The 16,137-nt window shown below is 52.0% G+C and overlaps 1 protein-coding gene across 1 annotated transcript in view; it reads left to right on the top strand.

Moving 5' to 3' along the window:
- Nucleotides 1-16,137, top strand: part of VIPR2 (vasoactive intestinal peptide receptor 2) — a 66,958-nt gene that overhangs the window by 27,901 nt on the left and 22,920 nt on the right. Inside the window, exon 5 of the mRNA XM_043873035.1 lies at nt 14,870-14,967. Coding sequence (XP_043728970.1) covers nt 14,870-14,967 — 98 coding nt within the window. The remainder of the gene's footprint in view (nt 1-14,869; nt 14,968-16,137) is intronic.

Genomic DNA, 16,137 nt, shown 5'->3' with positions numbered 1-16,137 from the left:
TAATTTCATGGCTGCAGTCACCATCTGCAGTGAATTTGGAGCCCCCAAAAATAAAGTCTGACACTGTTTCCACTGTCTCCCCATCTATTTGCCATGAAGTGATGGGACCAGATGCCATGATCTTAGTTTTCTGAATGTTGAGCTTTAAGCCAACTTTTCCACTCTCCTCTTTCATTTTCATCAAGAGGCTCTTTAGTTCCTCTTCACTTTCTGCCATAAGGGTGGTGTCATCTGCATATCTGAGGTTATTGATATTTCTCCCGGCAATCTTGATTCCAGCTTGTGCTTCTTCCAGCCCAGTGTTTCTCATGATGTACTCTGCATATAAGTTAAATAATCAGGGTGACAATGTACAGCCTTGACGTAGTCCTTTTCCTACTTGGAACCAGTCTGTTGTTCCATGTCCAGTCCTAACTGTTGCTTCCTGACCTGCATACAGGTTTCTCAAGAGGCAGGTCAGGTGGTCTCATATTCCCATCTCTTTCAGAATTTTCCACAGTTTATTGTGATCCACACAGTCAAAGGCTTTGGCGTAGTCAATAAAGCAGAAATAGATGTTTTTCTGGAACTCTCTTGCTTTTTCGATGAGCCAGCATGTTTAAGGAAGCCCCACCCTTATCATGGGAGCCCAGGGTTTCTCCGCTGAGAGCTGAGGGTCTCCAGAGTCAAGGAGCTCGTCCTGCATGACGGCCTCAGCCTCAGGTGGAATCAGCCAGGAACAGGTGCTCCACCCCATGTCATCTGCCTGCCAACCCACCCCCCAGGCCCCCGACCCGTCCTGTCCCAGGCCCGGGGGTTCTCCTGGCCCAGGGGCTCCCCCACAGCACGTCAGGCAGACCCTGTCCTCCTGACTTCCCTCCTCCGCTGACGGCCATCTGGAGGCTCCTGGTCAGAGTGTCCTGGCCAGCCTCCCTGCCTCCAGTTCTCACCTCCTGCCCAGCGGCCCCAGCCAAGAGCTGGCAAAACATCCAACAGCTCGAAGTCAGCAGCCGTGATGAGTCTCTGTGGGCCCAGGAGGTCTCCTTTCCCCTGTTATCGAGAGCCGCCCAGGTGAAGGACCCCAGGACTGTACCCCGCTTGGCCACCAGGCGTGACTCAGTCACTGCCCATGGCTCCACGCCTGGCCCACAGCCCCTCCCAAGGACAGCGGTCCCAGCGACAGGCTGGCGTCCTGCGCTGGGTGGACACGCCAGGCCAGGCACTCCATACATCTCCCACATTGTATATTTGCTAACATAGGTCTTAAATAAAGAGTACTTCTGCTAAATTTAGCCAAGAGAATTGTTTGGCATTTCAACCTTCCCATGCTTCAAGCAGACACATTTCTTCCATGTTATGCCATATTCCTAAAAATATTTCTGCAGCCTCCTCTCAGCTTTCAGACCACTGCAGGAACTCTCACACTGACCGCTAGTGCCGCCTCCCCCAGGGTCCCCGTCCCTAATGTGTGCGGTCCTTCTGCGTCAGATGCCTTCCACCTCTCACCCCCAGGTCCCGCAGGACCACGATGTCCCCGAGTCGGGTTGGGGCTGGGGGTTCCACAGGGATGGCCCGCGGCCGGCGGAGGCCAGGATTGGAGCCCCAAGGGTGCAGGAGGGCCCACACTCAGCTCTGTTACAGTGGCCGGCCCCATTCTGCCTCCAAACAAGCACCAAGGGCGGTGTCTTTGCCTCACTTTGCATCAAGTGGCGGGAGGAAGCGTCCCGGGGTTTCTTCAGGGCACGCGAGGGCACGCTCAGAGCGTGGACTGCTCATCAGGTGACAGGGCGGCACTGCGTCCGGGAGGTGAGGCAGGCGGGGTAACACCTGGGGGTTCAGGACGGGGAGCCCTGCCAGCAGAGCTGGGTGCCAACCAGCCCCAGCCACACCCCCCAGGCCGTCAGGAAGGGAGGCGCTGCTCCAGGGTAGGATGGGGGCAACCAGGATATTCGCTGGATAATCCTGTCCATTTCTCCGTGTGACATGCACATTTCAGGACTGAAAGTCTGTAGTCCAAAGAGATAACTGAAGAAAATATGGAAATTAGCAATGTTTGTTTTACTGGGTGTTTGCGATCTGTTACAGACCTAGAAAGAGAGGACAGGCTTTGGGAGAGGCTCCCCTCCCCACTGTTAGGGTGGTACCACCCGTCACGGGGGTGGGAGGTGGGCATTTCAGGGCCGGACAAGGACAGCGAGAGACTGCACGCCTGGAAACATGCAGATGAAGGACAGGAAACAGTGAAGCTGCATGTTCCCTTTAGTGGTTTGGTTATACTTTCTACTTCAAAAGTCAGCAAATACATTATTTCTATATTCAAATAGTTTTAAGTCCCCCCAGAACAAATTTCTGCTGTTTGACAAATCATCTCTCAGGGACATTTGCGTCCACCCAGACTCTGTCAGGACAACGGAGAGACTCAACCGTCAAATGTCCTGCTCTCGAGCATTTCCTGAAGCCTGTTTGGAGGCGACTTTCACACACACACACACACACACACACGCCGCCTCGGGTGTGAGCAGCCCTGGTGTAACCCAGCTCCGGACGTCTTGCGAAGCTGCTCTCTGACTGCTGTCTGGGCCCCTGCCCAGGGCGCGTCCCTCCGAGGAGCCAGGGCGGCTCTGGTGGAGTGGCCCAGCCTCTCCCGCCCCCAGCCTTTCTCTGTCCTTCCCTCGCCCCAAAGCCCGGCTCCCTGTGGGCTTTGCCTGGTGTTTCCAGGATCAGGATGCTCGGTGGCAAAGCACAGGCTCCGACCTCTTTTTCTGTCGCCTTTTCTTTATCATAAACCCTGTGCTCGAAATAGGTCTCAGTGGGAGAAAACATTCCAAAATATCTGCTGCTTTCTTTTTATCTCAGAAATGTCACCTTTGGGTTTTAAAAGAAAATCCATTTTCCTCTAACCCGTCCATACCAACAAATGGCGCAGTCCCTGCGGTGACTGAAAACAGGGGGCCGTGCAGACTGGGGCGGGGCCCCTGGACCCCAGGACCCCCGCCTCTGGAGGGTCGCCCGCGGCTTGCAGCCAGGCTGCCCGCCACTCAGGGGTGCAGTCTCCACGGGGAGTCAGCCTGTGCTGAGGGGGCGTCAGTCGTGGGGACTGTCTGGACCCCCGTCTCCTGTTCCTTCTTGAAGCCTCAGCTCGTCCTCGGGAGGACAGTGACCTCGGGGTCCCGTGAGTGACGTCCCCAGGTGACACCGACTTGCCGCGCGGGGGCCTGGTCACCTCCCCCCGGGACAGTGCTGTCCGGGCGCCCAGCTGGGCTCAGGTTCAGTTCCTCAGAGGCCCCGAAGGCTGCAGCAGAGACCGCAGGGGCCCAGCGCAAAGCCTGCGTTTCCCCTTCGGCTCCGGGGCACCTCTGAGCCCCCCAGTTGGGAGGAGGAGCTGTGGTCAGCAGGAGCGCGCCCGTCACCCCGTCCCCCCAGCACGATGCTGGCGGCCGTGCGGGAGGCGGGACCACGCTGCCCATGGGGAGGCGGCGGCTGAGACTCGAGGCGCTCGGTGAAGCAGAGCGAGCGCAGACGGAGCCTGACCGAGGAGGACTCGGGGCGCAGATTAACAACCTCGAGGACCTCTTTCTTCATAAAAACGATCTTCATTATAAAATCAAACCAAGCGCCATAAATCATGCCTCGGGCATTTACTGAGAGTGTTTACAGCTCTCGCATGGATTGGCTCATTGAATCCCCCGACAAGCCCACGAGGGAGAGCTCTGCCTTTAATCACCGCTTCACAGCGAAGGGATGCTCACCCCCGGGGTCCCCAGTGAGTGCAGGGTCCGCACGCGCTTGCTCGCCGTGGACGCTGCTCTCGGGGCGTCTGTCCGCCCGGACGCCCTGACCTGTGCTTTCTGGGGGCATCTTGTCATTTGCCTGTTTGCCACCTGGATCCCTTCTTTGGAGAGGCACCTGTTAAGGTCTCTGTCCCATTTTTTATTGGGTTGTGTGTTTTCTCACTATTGAGTATTAAGACTTCTTTATATGTCTTGAATAACAATCCTTATCAGATGCTTTTGCAAATATTTTCTCCCTGTCTGTGGCCGGTCTTCTCATTCTCTGAAATTCTTTCACAGGGTAGAATTTTTAAATTTTATTTAAGTCCAGCATATCAATGATTTCTTTCATGAAGGGTGCCTTTGGCATTGTATTTATTTTATTTTTTATTGAAAGATAATTGCTTTACAGAATTTTGTTGTTTTCTGTCAAACCTCAACATGAATCAGCCATAGGTATACATATAGGCATTGTATTTTAAAAAGCATCACAACCCAAGGTGATCTAGGTTTTCTCCTATGTTATTTTCTAACAGTTATAGTTCTGCACTTTACATCTATAGGAGCTTCCCTGATAGCTCAGATAGTAAAGAATCTGTCTGCAATGCAGTAGACCCGGGTTTGATCCCTGGGTCAGGAAGATCCCCTGGAGGAGGAAATAGCAACCCTCTCCAGTATTCTTACCTGGAGAATTCCATGGACAGAGGAGCCAGGTGGACTATGGCCCATGGGGTCACAAAGACTCAGACACGACTGAGCAACTTCCTACTTTCTTTAGAGCTATAGCCCGTTTTGAGTTAATTTTTGTGAAAGTATAAGGGTGTGTCTAGGTTCATTTTTTTGCATGTAGATGTCCAGCTGTCCCAGCAACATTTGTTGGAAAGGCTGTCTTTGCCCCACTGTATTGCCTGTAGTTTTTTGTCAAAGATGAGTTACTATCACGTGGGTCTGTTTCTAGACTGTTTTGTCCTGCTGGCTGACATCCTTTTCTGTCCTTTACGCTGCACCAGTGTCTGATTCCTGCAGCTTAACGGGCAGTCTCGCGGTTCTGTTCGGGGAAGCCCCAGCTCCTGCCGCTGCCTGGTCTCCCCAGTCTTGGGACAGCTGTCTGTCCTATGTCCTCCTTTCTCTTGTGGACCAAGGAGAGCTGTTAACTTCCAATGTACTCTGTTCGGATAGAGTGGTGACGTCCACGTCCTCATTTGCAGAACTGACCAATTCCTCTTAAAGGAAAAAGCTGAAACAGATGGGTAACTTGCCCTCAGGGAGGGGCCTCTGGAAGGAGAAGACACTAGGGTCTGGGTGGAGTCTCAACCCTGCACCTCGGTGGCCCCGCGTTTTAGGACTGTTCCCCGGACTCAGGTCCCATCTGTATAAGAGAAGTGTGGCAAGAATATGTCTGCTCCTTCATAGGCCACTGGAAGAAGAAAATGAATTAACTTTTGTGTTACATTCTGTAAATTGCAAAGCACCATCAAGATTAGGTCATAGTTAGAATCTTCCAATCAGAATGGGTGGGTCTTAAAAAATACTTGCCAACGATCTTCAGGAAGAAAAACTCAACGGTAAGACTGTTACCAGCGTGACAGTGAGCCTCACCGCGAACCTGAGCCTGGCCCAGAGGCCCTGAAGACGGGCGGGGCTGTCGTTTCTGGCGGCCCCTAAAATGAAGAGGCCCCCAACTTCCATCTTTGAGGTGAGAACAGGAGCCTCCTTGCACGGGAGGCAGAGGCTGCCTCCTGGCCCTGCTGCTGGTCCATAGGCTCCAAGATTGTGCCCCACGCCAAAGCTGCCACGAGGAAAGGCCCCGGGCTGGCCAGCCCACTCGGCGTCCTGCCGTGGGCAGCAAACCATGCCCGCTGCACCCTCCGCCTGCCGCCCCACAGGACAGCGTGCGTGGGTCCCTGCGGTGCCTTCTCGGAGTAGCTGGGAGACCCAGCAGGACCGGTGGAGCCGGGACGGCCCCGCCCCCCGCCCAGAGACATCCCGGTGTCCCCAGCGCCCCCACGCGCCCCCCAGTCCCCCACCAATCCTTGCCACCACCAGCCACGGGCTCTGAGTTTGCAGTTAGAAGCGCAGGTCAGCGCTTACTCGTCCATTTTTCAGAGTTTGTGTTAGTCTTGTTCACCCAACAGGACGTTGTATGTGCCCCAGAGACAGGGGCCTGCCTTTTAATCAAGTGGTTCCCATCGGAGAGAGACACTGCGTATCAACGGTGGTTTCCTTTGCATTCCCAGGGCCCCAGGTACTCAGGTTAATCATTACCAAAAGGTCTGGGAGAATGAATTAGCTTTTGTGTTACAAAGCATGGGGCTTCCGCGGGTTCAAAAGAGAATAAGTCAGGGTGTTTGTGCCTCAGCTGCGGGGTGAGGCGATGGGCCGGGCCAGGCTGTAATCAGAGGTTTCCCGGATCAAGTCTCTGGTCCAGCCAAGGGGCTTTCAACTCCTGATTGAAACCCACAGTTAGAAATGCGTTTCACAGTGTGAGCCAACACAAACACTTCATAAAGCCACATTTTCCGTGCTACCTTCTTTTAAGTGTTGGTTGTCACCTTCGGAATTGATTGCATAACCCACTACTGGGTTATAAATAGGGTGGCTGTATGAAATACCGGCCAAACCTGGCCTCTCCGGAGAGAACGGGAGCTATTAATAGTCCCGGGGAAGGCAGACGCGCAGGAGGCCTGGCAGGCCGCGCCGAGGCTCCGTCGCTTAGTTATGACTCGGCGTTCGCACACACAGGCCAGGCCGCGGGGCGCCTTGGGGAGGCTCTGCCGGCAGCTCCGGGCGGCGGAGGCGCGTGGACGGCTGGGTCTGCGGGGGACGCGCTCGCCGCGGGGCCCCACACACTTGGCGAGCAGGGGCGGGGGGAGGGCAGGCGTCTCCTCCCGGCAGCCTCAGCGGCTCAGTGCACGGGGTCCCATGCCGGCGTCCACCGCCGCGCCCCGCCCCCAGGCTCCGAAGCTTCGAGAAGGGGAAGCTCCGCGGCGTGTTTCCCCGCTGCCTGATCACGCGATGACGGGGACAACCTGTAGAGCGTTTTCCCAAGTAAATCGAAGTCTCAAACCCGTGACGGTGACACGTGACCGTCACATCCTCTCCCCTGGTGGAGTCGTGCAGTGACGTGTGTATTGCTGGGCGGCTCCTGCTGAGGCCCTGGAAACGGGCCCCACCCCCGCCCTTGGGTGTCCCATTGGGGGGCACCTCGGCCACACCTGGACACCCTTCTGTCCCCTGATAGTCACCATTGCAGCGTCAGCCGCTCAAGAGCAGGCGCCCCCAGCAAAGTTCCCCCGCCCCCACCCCCAGGAATCATCCTGTAGGCCTCAAGCTTAGAGAATCTGAGGACTCTCTGGGAGAGCAAGAATACAGCATTGAATATGAATGGGATATGTTGAGGCCTCGCAGACGTCTGTGCACTCGGAGATGGAGACGCAAGGACCGGGACCCTGCCTTGCGAGGGGCCCTGGCTCTGACCCAGCAGGGACCCGCCTGCCCTGCTGGGCTCCCTGGGCTGAGTCACGTCGCTGGCGGAGACGCCGGGGTACCCGGCCCCTGGCGCCCGCTCTGTGCCAGGCGAGGTCGCTTTGTTCCGGGACGGTACTGGCAGCCAGAACTCCGGCCTCCCCTTGTTTCAGAAGAGCACGTGCGCGCCATCCATTCAGCGTCGGGAAAGCAAAGCGGAGCGGCCGCTTGACCCAGGGCTGCGGCTGAATGAGCCGCCTGACTGGGTTTTTAGTTTGCGCCCTTGTTTCGGAAGGAAGGGTTTTTAACAGTTCAGAGTAAAGTGGCCTCTGACCCACATGCTGGCCGACAGCAGTCCCGCCTCGCTCGGGGGCCCCGCGCTGGACACCGTCAGTAGCAGAACCACAGCCAGGCCAGCCCGACCCCTCACCGGCCCCGGAGAGACGCCCAGGGGCAGTGCAGACGTCTACCCACAGGGGGGAACAGAGCGGTCGCTTCAGAGGACGGCTCAGGCCATGGCTCTTATGTGCGAGGCTCCTCTGCTGTTTTTAATCAGTTTTCTCCATTCACCCCAATGTAATCTTCTGACACCCCTCGGTGAAGCCTCAGGGAAAGTCCCAGAGGTCACCTTCCACCCTAAGATGCCCCGGTCAGGATTTGGGGGTGTGATGTCAAGTCTGAAACCCAATTACATAAACCTGAGACCACACCATTGCAGGGCACACGTAAAGGTTTTCTGGTAAATGACAGTGAAAAACTTAACTGGGACTGCCGGGAAAACAGCAAAATCTGCAACAGATATCCTCTGTAACTTTTTTGCCCATGACACCACAGGGGTCCAAACATGTGCAGCACACAAGTTAGGGTGATGGACAATTCCGAACACTTGCAAGGGTCTGCAAAGGCCGTGTGTGCAGACAGAGGCTGGCAGAGACTGTCAGGGTCTGCAAAGGCCGTGTGTGCAGACAGAGGCTGGCAGAGACTGTCAGGCTCATCAACAGTGTAGCCAGACACAGCCTATCTGACTCCAAACTCCATGCAATCAAACATCAGCTAAGTAGTGTATTCTCTGACCTAACTTTTCACAGACCACAGCTTAGTGGGTGCCCAAAGGGCTTACAAAGAAAGGAGTTAAGAACTGCAGAGTATCCTACATGTTCTCTGATCACCTTTCGCTGGCTTCAGGAAAACAAGTCCTTACTGACAATATATTTTAAAATATTAAAAACATCCTTTTCATACGTCACTAGACTAGATGTCTAGTTCTAAGACTTCTATACATTCGTAAGTTCATAAGAATGAGTTTGGGGATGTCATCCTATTATCCTGACTGGGTCACAAATGAATATTAAATTCAGCCAGTCATGTGGAATGAATCTTTTGTGTATCAAGAAATTATTACAAAGGAGCGTTAAGGTAAATCCATCACCCTGAGGGGGAGCAATGCCTTCTAATTTCAGAGGAGTTAGAAGGGGGGTGAGCACTGGACTCGTTGCATTTCCCGGAAGTATTTGCGCCTTCAGCTCTGTTTCGTGAGGTTTGTGGTGCAGATTATGGGTGTTACAGATGACAGAAAATGGGTGTTTTCTCCCTTAGGAACTTAACAGTAGCTTTGCTGGGAACTGAAGACTGAAGGGCCATCACCGACGTCTGTGCAGCCTGTTCTTGCGTGGTTTCTGGGTAACCGGTTCCTCTTTCTGCTCCTCTGACTACACGTGCAGCAGTGTGATCAGGGTGGGACCCTCCAGGAGGAAGGCGTGGGCAGTACCCACCTGGTCCCTCCCCTGCGCTCATGTGTTTACTTCAAACCATTGTTCGTAATGTACACCCTGCTTCTTCTGTTTTACAAAGTATCATATATCATGAACATTTTCTGAAGTCAGTCAACATCCTTCAAAAACAGCATTGTTAAGGGAGTGTGATGTTCTGTTTATAAATGTGCTGAGTTCACTCAGCCGTTCATAGCTTAGGTTGTTTCTAATATCTTCTTATTTTAACCAAACAAATCTGTGTGCCAATCTCGGATTCCTGGTTAAAGGACATGAAGCATGAAGAGGGTGTTTTTAGTGTTCTTAATTCTGTTGTCAAGCAGCTTTCCCTGAAATGTGCTGGCATGTATTTTCACTGGGAACGGATGTGATTTAGTTAACACCCCAGCAGTTTCGTATTCTTTCAATTATCACCAATTTTGTAAACAAAAAACGTTATGGTATTATTTTCACTGTACTTGGTCGATCCCAGTGGACTCGGGCTACCCATAGGATTCCTTTGCCAGCTTCCCTGCTGGGCTGTCCTCCTTCCCGGCCGCCTCTTCCCCGGGATCTGTCACTCCAGCTGTGTCTTCCTGTGAATCGGTTTCTTGTTATGCTGCTCACTACGGAGACTCTGAGCTGAGACATGCAGGCAGAGCACTCTTGACTGGGCAGCACTGGGGGGCCTGGCAGATGCAAACACAGGTTCTCCCGGAAGGAAATCCTTGCCCAGGCCTCCCAAATTCCCGTAAACCAACCCCAAAGGTGAGCTCAGGCCTAAATGTACAAACCACACAAAGAACCCACCTGCCAATGCAGGAGACAAGAGACGCAGGTCCGATCCCTGGATTGGCAAGATCCCCTTGAAGAGAGCATGACAGCCCACCCCCATATTCTCGCCGGGGAAGCCCCATGGACAGAGGAGTTGGCAGCTACAGTCCATAGGGTTGCACAGAGGCGGACACAGCTGGGTGACTTAGCACGCACACAAGAAAGCACTGTGAACCAGTCAGCAGATCACAGACAGTGAAACCATATCCCCACAACTGGAGACAATGGACTCATCAAGCACAGAATACAAATAAGTGCATTTAAAATGTTTTTTTTAAAGGAGGAAATTGAAAATAACCAAAGACAAGATATTCCAAAAAGGACCTGCTCTGAGGGGGAAAAAATAGACCTAAAATAATGAAAAGCAAAATATACAGATCTGTTGCATTTCTTTATGCTAACAATGAAATATTGATATCAGAAAGAGAAATTTTTTAAATGATCTCTTTAAAAATTGAATCAAAAAAACAAAATATTGAGGAATAAGACTGACCAGCAGTATGTAAACTGCTTCCAGATGTACTAACTGGATTTAGAAAAGGCAGAGGAACCAAAGATCAAATTGCGAACATATGCTGGATCATAGAAAAAGCAAGGGAATTCTTTTTAAAAATCTGCTTCATTGACTACACTAAAGCCTTTGACTCTGAGGATCACAGCAAACTGTGGAGTATTCTTAAAGAGATGGGAATACCAGACCACGTTACCTACCTCTTGAGAAACCTGTATGCAGGTCAAGAAGCAACAGTTAGAACTGGACATGGAACGACTGACTGGTTCAAAATTGGGAAAGGAGTATGTCCAAGGTTGTGTATTGTCACCCTGATTATTTAACTTCTCTGCAGAGTACATCATGCAAAATGCTGTGCTGGATAAATCACAAGCTGGAATCAAGATTTCCAGGAGAAATATCAACAACTCAGGTATGCAGATAACACCACTCTAACGTCAGAAAGTGAAGAGGAACTAAAGAGCCTCCTGAGGAGGGTAAAAGAGGAGAGTGAGGAAGCTGGCTTAAAGCTCAGCATTAAAACTCAGACCATGGCGTCCGGTCCCATCGCGTCATCGCAAATAGATGGGAAACAATGGAAACAGTGACAGATTTTCTTTTCTTGGGCTCCAGAATCACTGCAGGAATTGACTGCGGCCATGAAATGAAAAGACGCTTGCTCCTTGGAAGAAAAGCTATGGCAAACCTACACAGTGCATTAAAGGCCCATACGGTCAAAGCCATGGTTTTTCCAGTAGTTGTGTATGAATGTGAGAGTTGGACTACAAAGAAGGTGGAACACGAAAGAATTGATGCTTTCAAACTGTGGTGTTGGAGAAGACTCTTGAGAATCCCTTGGACTGCAAGGAGTTAAAACCATCAATACTAAAGGAAATCAACCCTGAATATTCACTGGAAGGACTGGTTGTAAAGCTGAAGCTCCAGTACTTTGGCCACCTGATACAAAGAGCTGACTCATTGGAAAAGGCCCTGATGCTGGGAAAGATGGAAGGCAGTAGGAGAAGGGGAGGACAGAAGATGAGATGGTTGGATGGCATCACTGACTTAGTGGACATGACTTTGAACAAACTCTGGGAGATGGTGAAGGACAGGGAGGCCTGGCGAGCTGTGGCCCATGGGGTGGCAGAGAGTCATTCATGACTTAGAGCCTGAACAACAACCGCAAAACTGACCAAGAAGGTGAAAGACTTATATGCCGAAAACTATGGGATACTGATAAAGGAAACTGAAAACTATTTTAAAAATGGAAAGAAACCACATGCTCTTGGACTGGAAAAATTATCATTAAGCGACCATACTGCCCAAAGCAATATACAGATTCAATGCAATCCGTATTAAATTACCCATGACATTTTCCACAGAACTAGAACAAATAACCCTAATAACTATGTAGAACCGTGAGTTGGCCAGAATTGCCAAAGCAATACGGAAGAAAAAGAACAAAGCTTGAGGCATAACCATCCCAGACTTCAGACAATACCACAAAGTTACAGTAATCAAAACAGCATGGTATGGGCACAAAAACAGAACTATGGATCAATGAAACAGAGCAGAGAGTTTAAAAATAAACCCACACATCTATGACCAATTAATCTTCAACAAAGGAGACAAGAATATACAATAGAGAAAAAACAGTCTCTTCAGCAAGTGGTATTGGGAAAATTGGACAGCTGCATATAAATCAATTAAGTTAGAACACTGCCTCACACTATATACAAGAATAAACTCAAAATGACTTAAAGACTTAAATATGAGGCAGGATGCTATGAAACTCCTAGAGGTGAACATAGGCAAAACATTCTGACATAAATCATTGCAGTGTTTTCTTAGATCAGTCTTCCAAGGCAATAGAAGTAAAAGCAAAAATAAACAAGTGGGACTTAAGCTTATAAGCTTTTGCACAGTGAATGAAAGCATAAATAAAATGAAAAGACAACCTACGGACTGGGAGAAAATATTTGCAAATGATGAGACTGACATAGGCTTACTTTCCAAAATATACAAATACTTCATGCAACCCCAAAACAGTAAGACAAACAACCCAATAAAAAAATGAGCAGGAGACCTAGACATTTCTGCAAAGAAGACATACAGATGGTCAACAAGCACGTGAAAACACACTCAACATCACTAATTAGTAAGGAAATGGAAATCAAAAGTACAAAGAGGTATCACTTCACCCTGCTGAGAATGGCCATCATTAAAAAGTCTACAAATAGTAAGTGCTGGAGAGAGTGTGGAGAAAAATGAGCCCTCCCGCCCTGTTGGTGGGAGTGTTAAGTTGGTGCAGCCATGGTAGAGAACAGAATGGAGCTCCCATAGGATCCAGCAACCCCACCCCAGGCATGTATCTGGAGAAAATTCTGATTAGGAGAGAAACATTCATCCCAATGTCCATCACAGCACTGTTTGCAGTAACCAGGGCATGGAAACAGGGTTTGTCCATCACTAGGTGAACGGATAAAGAGGTGGAGCATTCATACAATAGAATGCCACTCAGCCTTAGAAAGAGTGAAATAATGCCATTTGTAGCAACATCGATGCACCTAGAGATTATCATACTAAGTGAACTAAGAAAAGACAAATGTCATATGGTATTAATTGTATGTGAAATGTAAAATATGATATAGATGAAGTTATTTACAAAACAGAAACAGACTTATAGACACAGAAGACAAACTTATGGTTAAAAAAAGCAGATGGGGGAAGGTATAAATTAGGAGTTTGGAACTAAGATCCACACGCTACTATCTGTAAAACAGATAAACAACAAGGGGAAGTATGCCCCATATTTTGTAATAACCTATAAAGGAAACGAATATGTGTATGTAACTGAATCACTGTGCTGTCCATCTGAAACTAACACAACATAGTGAATCAATTACACTTCGCTTTTAAAATGAAAGTCAAGTAGATTCATCAAAAAGCAAAATCAGATACAGATGAAAAGAAATTTCTGGAAAGGGGAAGATAAGTCCAAAGAAACTGCCGGGACAGCAGAGGGGTGAGGGGGCAGGCCGTGGAGGGTCCCCGGGATGAGGGGGCAGTGTCACTGTGAGCACAGCCCCGGCAGGAGGGTCAGACCCCGGCCGCCCAGACACCGTGAACAGAGGGCCAGCCCCAGCCAGGCGGCTGCGGTGAGCCCAGAAAGCACCCAGCCGCTGAGAGTCTGAGACAGGCTGCCCCCCGCAGACCGCACGGACGCGGGCTCCTCCCCTGCCTGGGACTCTCGGGATCCAGCACAGAGTACGCTCAGAAACACAGGGGGAAGAGGTGGTCCAGAAAACAAGCCTGATGGGTCCACGGCCGCAGACCCATCAGACGAGCCTGAGGAGTGTGCTTCCGAGGGATGCAGAAAGCAGAGGGGGCCCTGAGAATCAGGAAACGTGAGGAAAAAGGTCGAGAAGGGAAAACGCAGCAGACCGTTTGAACAATAATAAAGGAGGCGGGTAACTACAAACAGGTGACGGGCACCGGAGGGCGAGCAGCACGGCCGGCAGGCAGGCAGTTTCAGGAGAGGAGACCACCCACGGCCCCGCCAAGACCCGGGAGCGGACCCGTGTGTTAAAGGTGCACCGCGGGCATCAGGCCTGGGCAGGGTCCGCAGGCATCAGGCCTGGGCAGGGTCCCCAGGCGCCCCCCGTTTACTCAGCTGTGGCTTCGCTCCTGGGGTCTGTTTGCAGGCGTGTGTGCTCATCACATCGTTTCCTGTGCTTTCCGTGGGTGTGAAATACGTCATTTCCCAACTGTCCAACCTGAACTCTACTGCGGGTGCCACGGTGGCAGCTGCTCCAAACATGCCCGTCCTGCCTGTGACCCCGCATCAGGGCGACAATGCGGGACAGACCCTCCAATCCGGGTTTCCAAGGATGCTGCCGAGCCCCAGTGCGTCCCTGCTTCCTCCCTCGCAGGCTCGAGGCCACAGAAAGCGACACGTCCCACACATGCTGACCTGGTGAGCCTCGGGGTCACCGGAGGCAGGATCTGCTGTTTCTCTCAGTCTTAGCTCTGCCGTCTCCATACACTTAAGACCCCGATCACGCCAGGGGTCCGCAGAGGGAGCCGGGAGCCATGTGCCACGGAAGGCAGGATCCTGCCTCAGCCTGGTCTTCCCGGGTCAGATCTGCGTGGTTCTGCTTGAAAGTGGCCATTTCCGTGGGCAGGGTGACCTGAGGGAAGACCACGAGCTGGGCCCAGCACCCACCTGGGTGCGCTTCTCCCCCAGAGGCGAGGACGAGCTGCAGAGATGGGTCCCTGCGTCTGGAGGGCTGACTGCATCCGGTCCCCCGGTTCTGGGCAGGCCTGGAGGCCCCTCCAAAGGTGCCACCCACCGTCCTGGCTTCCTGAGGTTCCCCAACTCACACCCTCCAGACAGGTTTGCCTTATGGAGACCAGGCCAAGTCATTCACGGTGCCTTGGAAGGGAGCAGGTGGGCATTGAGGGTTGTTTCTGGCTCAGGGCAGAGATGGAACTCCAGGACCCAGCAGCAGCAGCAGCCCCCCAGCCCACCCCGAGGAGGAGGGCCCCACTGTGGCTCACAGACGCGTCCCCTTCTCTTTCAGATCACGTTCTACATTCGGGTGAAGGCCATTTACACCCTGGGCTACAGCGTCTCTCTGATCTCCCTTACAACAGGAAGCATAATTCTTTGCCTCTTCAGGTAAGTAGCAGAAATGAGTGATTCTGCCAAAAACAGGAGATGGGAAATCACCCATTTAAGCTGTCTCAGCCCGTGAGGGGGGCAGAGACCACTCCCCGGCCCTCCTCTGTGCCGACCCAGCCAGACTCCCTCAGAAGGTACAGTACAATGCCGACGCTGAAGTTTGCATGTCTCATTTGAGGAGACAATGCTGACGGGGGATAAGAATGCAGTTCAAGTGCTGGAATTTTCCAGGCAAGAAAATCAGAGTGAGTAACCATGCCCTTCTCCAGGGCAATGTTCCTGACCCAGAGGTGGAAGCTGGGTCACCTGCATTGCAGGCAGAATTTTTTACCAGCTGAGCCGCCAGGGAAGCCCCATAGTGATGTCATGCTTTGAAAACACAGACGCAGCCTGGCCCTCCCCTCCCCGCTCAGAAACGCCCCGGTGGAAGCCTCCCAACGGCACTCTGCTGAGAGACGGTGCCCCATGTTCAGGAGCACGAGAACAGGCTCAAATCCGGGGCTGTCTCGTAGTGGCTGTGTGCCGCGGAGCAGACTGCCTTCTCTCTGTGCGTCTGTGAAGCGCACCGGTGGCCGGGGCCACGTGTAGGAGGCGCTCCGTCAACACAGCCTGCTCCTCCCCGGCGCCCGGACCCTCGCTGCCTCTGGAGCTAACACCAGACGCTTTACGGCTGGTGGTGGGGTCTGAAGGGGTTATAGATGCTTCCACCTGAGGAAAGCTTTTACTTTTAGGTTAAATCCATGTCTTATGCATCACTAGCCTTAGTAAAATGGGTGATATCCAGCTTATTTTAACGGGTTTTGATCACCTGTCAAAAAATAATCTGTAGACAACAGAGAGCTTTATTTGGGGGTCTTAGGAATTGCAACTTGGGAGACACAGATTCGGGTAAAACTGAGAGGGTTCCAGGGAAGAGAAGCAGTCAGAGGCTAGTAAAGGCACAAGCCACAGGTTGTTAAAGACATCTGGCAGGAATTGGGACTGGCCCTGATGCAGAGGGAAATATTGTCCTCAAGGCGCAGACTATGACGAGTAGTTCAGGGTTGGGGTCCTACATGTACCTGAGTTTCGGGGACACTGTGCAGACTGTCTGGGCACCTTTGTCAGGACAGCAGGTGGTCAGAGCTGATTCCATCGGCTGAGACGCGGGCAGCCCACCTTCTCCAG

The sequence above is a fragment of the Cervus elaphus genome, chromosome 18 (assembly GCF_910594005.1).
Source record: "Cervus elaphus chromosome 18, mCerEla1.1, whole genome shotgun sequence".
Lineage (NCBI taxonomy): Eukaryota > Metazoa > Chordata > Mammalia > Artiodactyla > Cervidae > Cervus > Cervus elaphus.
This window is presented reverse-complemented; position numbering and strand designations above follow the sequence as displayed.